This window comes from Papilio machaon, chromosome 12 (assembly GCF_912999745.1).
Source record: "Papilio machaon chromosome 12, ilPapMach1.1, whole genome shotgun sequence".
Taxonomy (NCBI): Eukaryota; Metazoa; Arthropoda; class Insecta; order Lepidoptera; family Papilionidae; genus Papilio; species Papilio machaon.
In genome coordinates, this window is record NC_059997.1 from 6,047,082 (window position 1) to 6,060,452 (window position 13,371).

Consider the following 13,371-nt stretch of genomic DNA (forward strand, 5'->3'; position numbering starts at 1 on the left):
TTAATTTAAAAATAGCAATGAAAGGTTTGCAAGTTTGTTTAAAAGTAAAATTTTATTAAGTGTATGCTTGGTCATTTATTATATGCTGTACTAAATATCTACGAATGGTAATGCTTAAAAAAATGAAAAATTCTGCTGTGATCCGTGAAAAAATATGACAAAAAACGATAACGTTGCCATGGATACATTGTATATTTTTCTGTGTGTTTCTAAGAAACGTGTTGTTTTCAGACTAAAGAGTACATTATTAGAAGACTTTTGAAGCTAAACTTTAAAAGTTAAATAGATAAGTTTCAAAGTTTATAATTATTTTATCAGTGTCAATCAAAAATTTGAAAGATGACTGAAAAGAAATCTTTGAATAGCCTCATTATTCATCCAGACATTGAACCCGGTGTTATAGATAATGCCATGCTGACACGATGCATTCTAGAATACGGTAAGCCTCAACTTTGTTCAAAAATGAACTAGATGGATTTATGGAGGCATTCTTCATTTCGTAGAGTACTCATCGGTTGTTGGTAATCACAGACTTTAAATGATAATTATCGAATTTGCCTGTGATATTCTATAGCTTCAACACAATATTAATAATATTTAAATACAGGGCCAACTGAAGAAGCGGGAAGACTATTCGCGGAAGAAGGTGTCCATTTAGACGAGGCAACAATAGTTCGACTTGAATTTCAAAACATTTTAAGAATAGATCATCTTTGGATGTTAAAATCACTTACAAAACTAACTTTAGCGCATAATTTGATTGAAAAAATAGAAAATCTTGAATTGTTAACAGGCCTAAATGAGTTAGATTTGTCTTTTAACAAAATAGAAAAAATTGAAAACTTGGATGCATTAGTAAATTTAGAAGTTTTGACTTTGTTTCACAATAAAATAAGGAAGCTAGAAAATTTAGACACGTTAACGAAACTACTCGTGTTTAGTATTGGAGACAATTTAATTGAGGATTATAAAGAGGTAAACGTAAAGTTACTTTTGTGTTTTAAAGAAATTATTTTTTTAAATTAATGTCTCATAAATGTTAATTTGTATAGATGGCGTATTTGAGAAGATTTCGGTTTCTCCGATCTGTAAGTTTCAAGGGTAACCCTTGCTGTGACGATCCTATGGCTTATCAATTTCTCAAGTCGGCGTTGACTAAAGTCACTTATTTGGATTACAAAATAATTACGGAGGAAGAAAGAGAAAGCGGTGTTGCTTTATTTAGGTTTGTGCAATTGATGTGTAAATTATACAGCATCCTTCATATCTAATAATTTTACGTTTTAATCATCATTATAAACCTTCTCCTCAAGAAACACAGTTTATTTATCTTTTTAAACTACGACCAGTGTTATAATTTCCCAGGCAATAGTTTATCTAATATGTAAGAATGAAAATTTAGTATGCGTTTTTCGGCAGGGGTTTGTTACGAAGGTTAGACGAAACCGATGAAAAAGCTGAAAAAGAAAGAATAGCTAAAGAGGAATACGAAGCAAAAGTCGAATTCTATGCGCTATCCTTTGTGGAATATCTCAGTGGTCCTGAATTACTGGACTCAATGTTCGAGAAGGATCCCGATGGTTCATTACTGCTTAAGCTCGGTGGCGAACTGTTGAATTTCTACGAAGAGTAATATTTCTATTTATAATGTACACTATAATTGTTTATGCACGATACATGAAACTTTTTTATAAATCAATTCTCAGGTATTTTTTAGCTCAATAATTCACCAATTAGGGTCTCCATCCTAAATTATGAGTGACTAGGGTCTCAGTCAATCACGTTAACACACTGCTATGAATTTCTTGATGAAAGTATAGTAGATAATTGTTCATTTTATATTAAAGCTACAAAGAACAATATGTGGAGACTATGGCAGGGTTAGTGGAGTACGCACAAAGCGCCTACAACGCGAGGCAGGTAGAAGTGAAGTTGTTCAGAGATCTGGTGGACAATGCACTCGCTGACAGCGTTAGTAAGAGTAAAGAGTAAGTTGTAAAACATTAATACATCGAATTTAAAATATTGTTATCTCTGTTTTTATAAAAGACGATGAGATGGAGGACAATATGTTTTTTTACATGTTTTACGGCAAGTGAAAACCCATGGTTATCCGACAAATCAAAATATAAATCCATTAGCAATAAAAATGCTAATGCAATGAACTGCTGTATAAAAAAAAATACCCAAATTCAGCTAAGGACTTTTAAAAATTATAGGATAGTAAAAAAGTTTGAAGAAAAGAAGGTAGGGCTCGTAAATCAAATGAACGAAGTAATCGCAAAGTTTATGACCAAGCAAGCGACACTGGAAGAATTGGAGCCTAACATTGTGGACCTCGGGGAGGCCTTCAATGACTCCTTGTACGAAATGTGGAAGAATCTGATGACTATAGAAATGCAGCTGTATGAACAATGTGAGGTACATAAAATTATTATATTAAATACACATATTAACTGCCCTAAAGGGAGTCCCTTAGTACCGATGTACCTTACACTAAAACCTAAAGTAACCATTAAAATTTTTCGACTATGGCAGTAATTTAGATATTGTCTACATACGCTTATAAAACATTGCTCAAGTTGTGTTAAAAGTTTGGTAGAATATTTATAAATCTTGAATACAATTGCTAGTACAGATTATCTAAAAAATGAGAAAGCTTGCTTCAGTATGCTTTGACAATAATTTGATTTTTTAGATGTCAGTCACATTAAATAATTCAATTCAATCAACAGAGATTCACCTTGAGAGTGTCTTGCCCTAAGCCTTGCGTTTCCCTTCTATGTCTTTAGTCTTTCTTTATGTATTCAGGAATCGCGCACGCAATTCGCAGTGAACCTGACAGAGATGATAACTAAACTTCTGGAGGTATCTCGCGGAGCGTTCGGGTCGTGGCGCGAAAGCGAGCTGGTGTGGTCGACGCGACAGAGCGACCACCTCTCTAAGCTTGTCGGTAATAAAGTGTTGTTAGGTGATGCAACGCCGGAACTGTTTGAGGTAACTTCTTTCGGTCGACTATTGGTAGTCAGATCCGTTGATAGCCATTGCATGAATGGGTTCGGTTCTCCCGTGTAAGTCTAACAGAGAATTTCACGGAGGACATAGAAAATCATATGGTTGTTTTGCTACGTGTATGATAACTGATATCTCAATAAAGCGATGAAACATAATCCTGATTGCATAGTTTTCATTAATTAATTCATTGTCATAGTTAGTTTCTACGCATACGCATTCAATATAATTGTCAGGTGATGATGGATCGAGAAACGATGATGAACCTTGTGGCTCAATCGTCTGACAATCATCTGCGATTTATTGATGCTCGTGAGGACCTGTTGATGACGCGGGCCAATAACTGGCGTGATCACCTTGTAACCGGTACTAATGAGTAAGTAAACAACAGATAAGGTTATATTAGAAAGTGGAAGGAGGAGTAATGGAATATTTAATATGTGTTTTTGGATTTTTTAAGCTGGCATTATACGTTTTCTTCCTCAGGTATCAACTAGGGTTAGGGGGACTGTTTATTGCTAGTTATAGTTACGATAGCCTCATAATAATGATACAAAAATGAACTTAATTTATGTTTTTACAGCAATGAAATAAAAAGGAATAGAGATAGAATACTGGAGATTAATTACTTCATCGACAATCAGAGAGAGGCGTGGACCGACATGCAGATGAGTATGACAGAGGCTGTGGACCCCGAGGCGGCGGCTCTACTCGGAGATGATTACTAATAATAAATTAAATATACAAGTTAGTTATTCTTCTTACTTTTTATACAGTACTTCTGAAGAAAAACTACAAAAAAATAATAATCTAAAGGAAACAATATGATAAATTTACTCATTTACTTTTTTTTTCTTATTTTTAAGTTTTTCAACATAATCGCTCAAATTATCTTGCACTGATGGGTCCATGACTATATCGACGAACATTCTAATGTCCTCTTCACGTTGTTCTCGTAGTATTTTTATAGGAGTTTGTCGCATTCTTTGTTTAGTTAAAGCTCTCGCCCGTAGAGGAATTTTATCAAATTTTCTGATGTATTGTTTACATCTTTTTATAGCATCTTCCTTGTTTGATGCTATTTCGTCTATAAGACCGATCTGTGAAACAGATTTTAGTTTCTTTCATTAATACTGTAGCTTCGACTTTTTTTTTTGTTGAGAAAGTGGTAACCTTAAGACGTGGATGCTTGGATAAGAGATGGATTGTATGGAGAGTAAGAGTGATGACTGAAATGATGGATAATAATTGTTTTTTTTAATCCCACATAATGTAGGAACATTGATGGTGAGACTGAAGTCTTGCATTCCCACCTTCGTAGTTCTTCGTAGTTCCTTGCGTTAAAATACGAGTATATCGTTGTCCTAGTTATTTCAAAACGAATTAGAGGGACGACGATATGCTCTCATAAAAGTGGTTCCACAATCAAACTTACCTGTAGAGCTTCATCCACGTTGAACAACTTGGCAGTTGTCAACGCTGTTTCAGCTTGTTTCATTGGTATGACTTGGTACATCACTGCTTGAATCCATGGCGTGGTTATGATACCTAGAGCTGCCTCGTTCAAACCTATCTTGTAATTACCGTTCACTATGGCACGGTACTCGCACGCTAGAGAGAGAAGACAACCAGCTGCGGGTGCATGGCCCTGCAATTTAAGGAATTACAAAAAAGTGTACAACATTTGGCGTATATCCAGGATTAGGGATGAAAGGTTTGTCATATACATTAATACTAAGAGGTTCGAGGCAACCCTGAAAGGGGTAATAGTCGGTAGGACAACCACACTGGCTCATTGCGGTTTGATTCACATCTTTGAATTTTTTGCACAGATATGTGGACGGTTCAATTGTGGTGTTTTCCAACCGTAAAAAAAGCAGTGCTAATTAAATAAATTATGTCTAAATATTATAAAAAGAGTAACTTACATTAACAGCTGCTGCAGTAGCGAAGTCTAAGCTGAGAACTTTTGTAAATAAATCTTGAACATTGCTCCAGAAGTTTTCTAGTCTCTGTAAATCTGGTTTATTAAATTCGTTTATATCTAGCCCTGCGGAAAATATATTAGGTATTGCCTGAAAGAATACACACATCTTACTAATATTATAAATAAGAATGTTTAAAAAAGAATGATAGATACGGATGTTTGTTAGAAGGTATCTCCAGAACGGCTGCTTGAATAAGATGTAGTACATAGTCTGGTAGAACACATTAACTACTAATTTTGTTTTTTTTCTTTTTACTTTTGCGCGGGCGGAGTCGCGGGCGATAGCTAGTAAAGCATATGACAATAACATGTATTTATGTGTTTACATTGTAAACACAACATGTTGAGCGCAAAGTTCGCAACTGACTTAGTCAGAAATTCAAATGCAAAAATTGTATTAATTCAGTTTTACATTATGAAAAGTACAAAGCACAATAAGTTCCTAATAATAAGATTTTAATTTAAGTTGTAATTATGTATTATATTATATAATGAATTTCGAAGTATACTATTTTATAGTTGGTAAACTTAAATTTGTCATAACTTACGGATGTAAAAACAACGCCTTTGACTTTCTGTTTCGAGATTTCATTCAGCGAATTGGTAATTTCATGTAAATATTCCAAATTGAATGTGTTGGCCGGTGGACGTTGCATGGTTAAAGTGGCTATACCTTCATCGTCCACTGTTAAGTCTACCAATGGTGTTTGTGTGGTATAGGACCTCGTAAGAGGCGACCATAACTTTCTATACTTTAAAAATCTTCGTATTAAACACATCCTAGAATTAATGTAAACATTTTAAAAGTAAGATATAAAATTAATGAACTAATTCGAAAATCGCATTACAATTTGAACCATCTTAAAAAATAGGAGAACTTTCTACCTCGATTTAAAGTGTAAGACAGCGGTACGAAGTCTGGGTTGGGACTGCTTGCACATATTTTTATTATAGAAATATTAATCTTATACTTATCATAATTTTATCAGACTAATTGTATTGTTATATCAGTTTTATGAAGGAGATAATATATTTTTGAACCAGTGTTGTTGCAGTGAAATGCCACGGTTATTCTACCCTGCAGGGGTGGACCCCTGGAGCAGAGTCACACTGTATCTCGCACAGGAGTGAGGGACACACAGTCGAATATTTTGTTAAAATAAAACAAACATACATTCGTACTTACTTTTTTGTTGTTAAGTCACTAAAAATGATCTTCACATTTAGATGTTATTAACTACGATATCATTTATTTTATCTATCAATTTAATGGAAAATCATTACGAAAATCACATTATTATAAATTTTATATTACAATCTTTGAATATAATGAATACGAGTTCCGACAAGTTGCCGAAAAAACTAAATTATCGTTGATAATATAAACGACCTTGAAGTGTGGCATTGGCGCCTCCTCTTTGTATTTAATTTGGTCAACGATGAAATGAGAATGTTTTTTGCTAATTGCTCAATAGATGGCAGTTTAATCACTAGACCATTAAATCGAATTACATCTTTTAGGGCATCTTTGTTTAAGATGTAACTTCATTCGTGGGAGGGGTCGCAATGAGCCTACGCTTTAATTAACAATACACATTGTTATGTGTAATTTTATTGCTTTTCTGGTAATATTTTTCAATCTATATATATAAAAGAAAGTCGTGTTAGTTACACTATTTCTAACTCAAGATCGGTCGAACTGATTTAGCTGAAAATTGATGGGGAGGTAGCTTAGAACTAGGAGACGGACATAGGAACTTTTTTTTTCTTATGTGCATTTCTTTTTATTCCGCGCGGACTGAGTCGCGGGCGACAGCTAGTAAATAATATTTTGCATAGATGTTATTTCGGAGATAAAGCGATGTGGCGATTGGGTATAGCACCTAGAGATACAAGAAAAGAAAAAAAACTAATATAAAAGTTATTTATTTAGATCATACAACATTAAAAATCTTTTAAAAACTATACCTATAATTGAAAAAGTTTATATAAACATCTACCTATAACCTAAAAACACATATTTATAAAAAACTTAGATATAATTTATTCTATTTGGCAGCTTTCTGCTTCAATGCTTGTATGTACATTTCTAAACCTTGTTGGATTACAGGGTTTTTCAGAAAACCTAGGAACTCTTCAAGATCTTGTTGTCTATTCTTCTGTAATCTTGCCAAAGGTGCTTGTCGTATCTTCTGTTTGGTGACAGCTCGTGCTAGAGGAGGGATTTTGTCGAATTTCTTTATAAATTGTTTACATTTCTCGATGGCATCTGCTTTGTCTGTTGCCGCTTCATCTATTAGACCAACCTGTATACAAATTAAAATAATAACAATGACAAAAGCTATTTTCCTTTCCCATTGTAAACTGGGAAACGTGGCTCTAATCTAGCATTAAAATATTTAAGGAAATTAAATCGATTATAATATCGGAAGGTATGAGAAATAATTTTAGGAAGTAGTTAACGTAAGTAGTAGTAAACGTTGAAAGATAGCTAATGTGTAAATACATTGAAATTCCAAATATTTGCAGGGAATTTTTTTTGTCACAGGAAACTATTTTTATGCCTATAATATTTATTCATATAATATTATGCAACAACAGACAAGTCTAACCTTAAGCGCTTCTTCCACTGAGAACATTTTAGCAGTAGTTAATGCATATTCCGCTTGTCTTATTGGTATTGTATGACACATTGTATCCATAAACCAAGTGGGAGCAACAATACCTAGGGCTGTCTCATTCAGGCCTATAGCATACTTACCACTCACCATAGCCCTGTATTCACATGACATTGATAACAGACAACCCCCAGCAGGTGCATGGCCCTATAATAAATAAATAAACATCTATATATATATAAGAAAGTCGTGTTAGTTACACTATTTATAACTCAAGAACGGCGAATCGATTTGATTGAAAATTGGTGGGCAGGTAGCTTTGAACCAGGAAAAGGACATAGGATAATTTTTACCCCGTTTTCTATTTTTTATTCCGCGCCGACAGAGTCGCGGGTAAAAGCTAGTTATTAATAAATAATAAAACATATAATAAATAAATAAGCTAGAGACCTAGGGCCAAAAACAGGTCTGGCATTAGGGTTAGGGCGTACTTGGGTGAGCGCTCAGGGCAACAGTAAGGAGTGCCACATGTCTGCGAATTACCCAGTCTCACATAACCTTGTCAAACCCCCACAAAATCATGGTAAAAAAGAGAGTGTCGTAGTAATTTCGCACAGAGCGCTTGTAGAGATAAAACTGTTACCTGTCAAAAGTTTTAACTCAATATATCCCAATATCAAAGTAGCATTTACCTGACTTTTAAGTGATTTTTTATTAGAACAGCCAGATACTATTAGAGCAAATTGTTAACTATGTACAATTTAAGGCAAATGCTAACTGCTACATCAGTTTAGACCGTTTAAAGATGTCTGTGACCTTTATAAATATTAATGAAATAGTGTTTTTTATAGTACTTAATTCAATCTTCCTGTACTCAGTTTTTACTCCAGTAATTATGAGAAATTATTTGCACATGGGAATATAAAAAACATGCATATTTTATATTAAATTGAATAGTTTTTAAATTATAATTTACAGCAAGAAACTATTCTTGTAGATATTTAAATATGCTTTGAACTAAAGTTAGTTTTCTAGCAATGTTGTAACTCTAGTTTTAAAGTATGAAAAAATATATATTTTTACTCACATTAATAGCAGCAGCAGTTATAAAATTGGAGCCAAATAATTTTAACCAGACATCTTGTAGTGTTGTCCAAAATTGCTCTGCCCTTTTTAAATCAGGTTTATACATTTCCATTATGTCCAAACCAGCCGAAAATACTGTTGGTGAGGACTGAAAATTATAATATCAACTAAAATAATGTGAATTGTAATTAATACTATCAATATTTTTATCACAGACAGTAAATTGAAAATAAAATTGATTGCTAGACAAACAGATAGTTGAATTTCTAAATATTATACTAACTGGCTTTATTGAAGATTTTTTTTTAAACATTTCACAACTTCACAAGTTAGTCCTCAGATTAATTATTCAGTAAGTTTTTGTGTAAACATACAAAAATGTAGTGTTCAATACTTACAGAAGTAAGGATCATTGCCTTAGTTTTATTTTTTGCTACTTCATCCAGTGATTTACTCATTTCTTGTAGAAGTTCTAGGTTTAAACTATTTACAGGCGGCCTGTTCATAGTTAACACAGCTATACCATCTTTATCCACGGACAAATCAACTAAAGGTCCACTCTGTGATGCCATGGTCCTAATGTTAGGGACCAAAACCTTCCCAGTGTTTACTAAATGTCTTGCAAAAAGCATCCTGCAGAGAAAAATTAATAAAATTTTAATGATAGTATATAGTTTTTTTTTTAATTTATAAATGATACTATGTATTTTTATTATTTGACTTTGTAATCTTATTGATATAAAAACTTTCATACTTTGTATAAGCAGATATATATTTAATTAATCAATAAAAAACATTAATTAAAAAAAAATAAAAAATCCTACTTTTAGTAGGTACGCGGAAGAATATTTACTATTTGGCATTGAATTTTTAATTTGAATTAATAATTTACTAATTAAACCTAAAATTAAAACGTTCACTGTGGGGTTAAAATATAGTATTAATAATAAGTTAAAGTTCTAATACCTGAAAGTGAAAACTTTCGTTTGACCTTTGTACCTTGATAGTAAATATAAGTTTTTATTGTCGATGCAATAGCAACAGGAAATGTCAATAGATAGAGATACGAAGTGTTATTTCGTATCGGGATAGCGACTTTTAGCATTAAAATAGTGAAGCGAGTTACGATTAGTATTTTATAGCTGTTTTTCTCATGATTAAAGTATATCGCATTACCAATAGCTTATTGGCATTGATAGCTGTTGTAATTCGCAATCTAATCAGTTAGATAAAAGTTTAAAAAATTACGAGGTATTTAAATCTGATATTACCTACCAATTACCCATTGAATTGACTGGTCACACTGACTTGACTATTTAATTTTGACATTAAATGAACGTCATTGTCAACTTTGTTACAAATATTTCGAAAAATATAAGGTTGAAAACAAATATGTTTAGCACAAGTGTATAATTAATTTAAGTTTGTTTAACGAAATATTTTCTTTTATAATGTCGCTAGAACAAACTGCTTGCGATGGTAAGTTGGATTCGTGATTGTAATTTTGTATTGTTATCTATCATTTCGTATAAGACTTAGAGTTTCACACTAACACACGAATATTAGCTTTTCTATCTGAAATAACTAAAACTTGTATTACATTTATTTTTATCAATATTACTAACACCTACATTCACATAAATGATTGATGTGTTAGATGCTCTTACAGACTTGAAGGCGTTTGAACGTCGACTAACAGAAGTTATAGCATGTCTTCAACCTGCCACTATGAGATGGAGAAGTAAGTAACAACATATATATTTAATTGCCTATATTATTACAAATTGCGATTGAGGACTACCATTTTCACTTCTATAGTAGGATTTTGAAGCTCACAAATGATCAGACAGCGAGAAAATGTCAAATAAATTATTAATATAGAAAAAAATATACCAAACTGAGATTGTACTTCAAGATATTCACTTATAAACTTCAGTGTACCATGCTAATTCAAAAATAACTAAACATATTCAACAAATAATGCCTTATATAACTTCATGATTTTTTTCTTGAACATAATTACAATTGTTTTTATCTTCATCTTTGTAAGTTATGTTTCCACAGATTTTTATTATCACAAAAAATTGTTCTCTGTAATTTTATTTAAATATCTAGACGCTATCTTTTAGTTTGAATTTTCTGGAATGGAAGTCTACTATGCAAATAAAATTGTCTAAATTATTAATTGCATATCTTAATCAATAAATTTACTTTTACTATTTTTATTTACCAATATTAGAAATGCAAATGGTAAGATGGATGGATGTAAGAAGGTATCTCTAAAACAACTAATTAAATCTCAATTTTTTTCAAGTTTTATTAATGCCATGTGGACAAAGACTCGCGAAAATATTAGTCATAAATATATAAATACATAGCAATTTACTTGTTTTCACTTGAGTAGATAGAAACATTAAAAGAACTTGACTTATTGGTTAGCTTTCTATTTGTGACTATCTTTTCTATTTGTCCATCACTTTTTGTATTTATCTGTTCAGAAATATTCTGTAACCACATTTAATTTTTACAATATTCCTGTGAGGTTAAAGAAATTATATATAGTTATATGTCAATTCCTTAATCTTATTTCAGTTTTGTTAGCGGTTGTGTCTATCTGCACGGCAATAGCCGCATGGCACTGGCTGACAGATCCTCTAACACCAGTGGTGTCTCTGACACAGTCGCTGTGGAACCATCCTTTCTTTGCGTTCACATCTACTTTCTTAGGTGACTATCTTTTTATTAATTATTTTTAAAAATCACCATTTTAGTATTAGTAAGTCTATAAACATCAAAGCATGTGTAGACTTCATTTTTGTCATGTTTTCAATCAATTAACAATATCGATTATCAAATTCCAATAAATTTTTTCATATAATTTAAAGTTAACTTGCACATTGATTTAGTGATGTCGATTATGTAAAGTTTTTAAGCACGGATTTTAAGTTACTTTTGTTTATAGAATTTAGGCTTTTATTTAGTGTAAAGTTTCTTACATTAGCACACTATTTCTTTTGACTTACTATAGCAGAGTTTCAATAATTTTTGTATTATTTCCAGTACTGCTGTTCATGTTGGGCGTGCATAGGAAGGTGATAGCGCCCAGTATAATAACGGCTCGCACTCGTTCCGTTTTAAATGATTTCAACATGTCCTGTGATGAAACTGGCAAGTTAATTCTAAAGCCGAGACCTGCTAATAATTAATTGGCAATCGTAACAAAGTTTTGTAAATATTATCTAAGTATTAAATATTTTGTAAATTTATTAAATAAATAAAACACAATTTATTAGAGATACTAATTAAAGTTTTATTATTTTATAACTTTGGTGTATTTATTATATACAATAAATAAAATTATAACATACAATAGGTCATTTGTATGGCCTATAACCGAAGATGTTATTAAATATTGGTAAATTATATAGGATTAACATTTCTTTTTCTATTGGAAGTAAATTTTTTAGTTAAAAAAAGTACACAAAATTTTACTATAATACTTTTTAAAGTAGTATACACTTAGGAAAACATCTAAAATTTATTTAAATGCAAATGCGTAGTTAAATACATCAGATAAACTGATTATTTTTAGCTGTTAGGTGCAGCTGGTGTCAACTGTCTAGTTCAAATTGTCACATTTTCACAACAGATGTTAGAAATTCAACACTTTTTTAACGTCAATTTTAAACCAAAATATGTGATATTAACCCAAGTGTATACTTTAAATATACTTTTATAATATAATAAATGAATCTAATAATTGTGCTTGACTAATATTGACTACAAGTAACTTTTTTAACGCATTCTAAATCGCTACAATTATAAAGCCAAAGTTTCTCTAGTGTATTATCACTTTCGTCCATTTAAACATAATTTTAGACTCGGCTTGGAGTGTATAATCCAAATACCATTCATTATTTTTTTTAATGTTGTTTATAAAAATAGACATGTCTTTGGGCAGTGTTGGGTTTCGGATTTAATTATTACAATTCATTATTTATTACATTTAGTTTTTATAACGCAAGATGGCAACTCAGAAATATTCCATGCATATTTACGTTCCATTTCACCAATTAATTTAACAAGTTTTTAAAAATATTTCTGTGTTTTTAATCAAATCAACCATTTGATCTTAAACTGTTAATATAATAATTGGGTATTAAATTACGATTCGTAAAAATTATATTTTTTGCATGTAATGGAATATTTCGGAACTGTCAAATCATTACATTAATCCGAGTTTAATATCTAATCGTATGTAAATGCAACTTGGAGAATAATTAGTAGAGATTGACAATGAAATCAACAGCCATTGTTAAAATTATGAAGATACATCAACAAGATTAAAATTACCTAATCTACAAAATAACCTATAATTTTGTGCCAACTGTGCAATTGATACATTTTCTAACCATACTAAATTCACTAAAAAGATACATTAAACATCTAAACACTAATGATTCATTGTGCAAAAGTGTATGAAAACGACAATCAAATTCGAATATTCATAGGAGAAATAGAATTTTTATAAATAAATTTAATAACTTTTTCGAAAGTTCTAGAAGCGGACAGATTATAAAGGAACAAAAAAATCTCAACAAATTTATATTGAAGAGTTCTGTATTCGATCTGCTTAATATTAATTTTCTAAAAATGGAAAACAAAACT

General features: G+C 31.4%; 4 protein-coding genes across 4 annotated transcripts; 2 read left to right on the forward strand and 2 right to left on the reverse strand.

The window, feature by feature from the left end:
• Positions 1 to 339: 339 nt before the first annotated feature.
• LOC106718339 (dynein regulatory complex subunit 3) lies at positions 340 to 3,742 on the forward strand. Its single transcript, XM_045680309.1, has 9 exons — positions 340 to 439; positions 608 to 975; positions 1,053 to 1,225; positions 1,420 to 1,629; positions 1,848 to 1,988; positions 2,220 to 2,421; positions 2,812 to 2,997; positions 3,249 to 3,388; positions 3,596 to 3,742. The coding sequence occupies exons 1-9, from the start codon at positions 340 to 342 to the stop codon at positions 3,738 to 3,740; spliced, it is 1,665 nt and encodes a 554-aa protein (XP_045536265.1). The 3' UTR covers positions 3,741 to 3,742.
• Positions 3,743 to 3,854: 112 nt separating this feature from the next.
• LOC106718336 (enoyl-CoA delta isomerase 1, mitochondrial-like) lies at positions 3,855 to 5,778 on the reverse strand (the record flags this gene model as incomplete). The annotated part of the gene is made up of 4 exons (XM_045680304.1): positions 5,548 to 5,778; positions 4,941 to 5,087; positions 4,448 to 4,660; positions 3,855 to 4,112 (listed from the first exon to the last, which is right to left on the reverse strand). Coding segments are annotated over exons 1-4 (849 nt in total), but the record flags the coding sequence as incomplete, so codon positions are not given.
• Positions 5,779 to 7,029: 1,251 nt separating this feature from the next.
• Positions 7,030 to 9,760, reverse strand: LOC106718327 (enoyl-CoA delta isomerase 1, mitochondrial-like). The gene is made up of 5 exons (XM_014512382.2): positions 9,670 to 9,760; positions 9,102 to 9,336; positions 8,705 to 8,851; positions 7,612 to 7,824; positions 7,030 to 7,305 (listed from the first exon to the last, which is right to left on the reverse strand). Exons 2-5 carry the CDS (start codon positions 9,333 to 9,335, stop codon positions 7,048 to 7,050), a joined length of 852 nt encoding a protein of 283 aa, XP_014367868.2. The 5' UTR covers position 9,336; positions 9,670 to 9,760; the 3' UTR covers positions 7,030 to 7,047.
• A 332-nt stretch (positions 9,761 to 10,092) lies between these two features.
• Positions 10,093 to 11,941, forward strand: LOC106718328 (nuclear envelope phosphatase-regulatory subunit 1 homolog). The gene is made up of 4 exons (XM_014512385.2): positions 10,093 to 10,182; positions 10,373 to 10,444; positions 11,296 to 11,430; positions 11,764 to 11,941. Exons 1-4 carry the CDS (start codon positions 10,155 to 10,157, stop codon positions 11,907 to 11,909), a joined length of 381 nt encoding a protein of 126 aa, XP_014367871.1. The 5' UTR covers positions 10,093 to 10,154; the 3' UTR covers positions 11,910 to 11,941.
• Positions 11,942 to 13,371: the final 1,430 nt, after the last annotated feature.

Bases quoted from the DNA above. Each gene is read 5' to 3' on its own strand.
- LOC106718327 (XM_014512382.2), bottom strand. From the start codon at position 9,335: ATGCTTTTTGCAAGACATTTAGTAAACACTGGGAAGGTTTTGGTCCCT. The intron at 7,825-8,704 runs GTGAGTAAAAAT...TATTTATTATAG, and splicing joins TAACTGCTGCTGCTATTAAT to GGCCATGCACCTGCTGGGGG. The intron at 7,306-7,611 runs GTTAGACTTGTC...ATTTGTATACAG, and splicing joins CAGTGGAAGAAGCGCTTAAG to GTTGGTCTAATAGATGAAGC.
- LOC106718339 (XM_045680309.1), top strand. From the start codon at position 340: ATGACTGAAAAGAAATCTTTGAATAGCCTCATTATTCATCCAGACATT. The intron at 976-1,052 runs GTAAACGTAAAG...TAATTTGTATAG, and splicing joins TAATTGAGGATTATAAAGAG to ATGGCGTATTTGAGAAGATT. The intron at 2,422-2,811 runs GTACATAAAATT...TTATGTATTCAG, and splicing joins AGCTGTATGAACAATGTGAG to GAATCGCGCACGCAATTCGC.
- LOC106718328 (XM_014512385.2), top strand. From the start codon at position 10,155: ATGTCGCTAGAACAAACTGCTTGCGATG. The intron at 10,445-11,295 runs GTAAGTAACAAC...ATCTTATTTCAG, and splicing joins TGCCACTATGAGATGGAGAA to TTTTGTTAGCGGTTGTGTCT. The intron at 11,431-11,763 runs GTGACTATCTTT...TATTATTTCCAG, and splicing joins GTTCACATCTACTTTCTTAG to TACTGCTGTTCATGTTGGGC.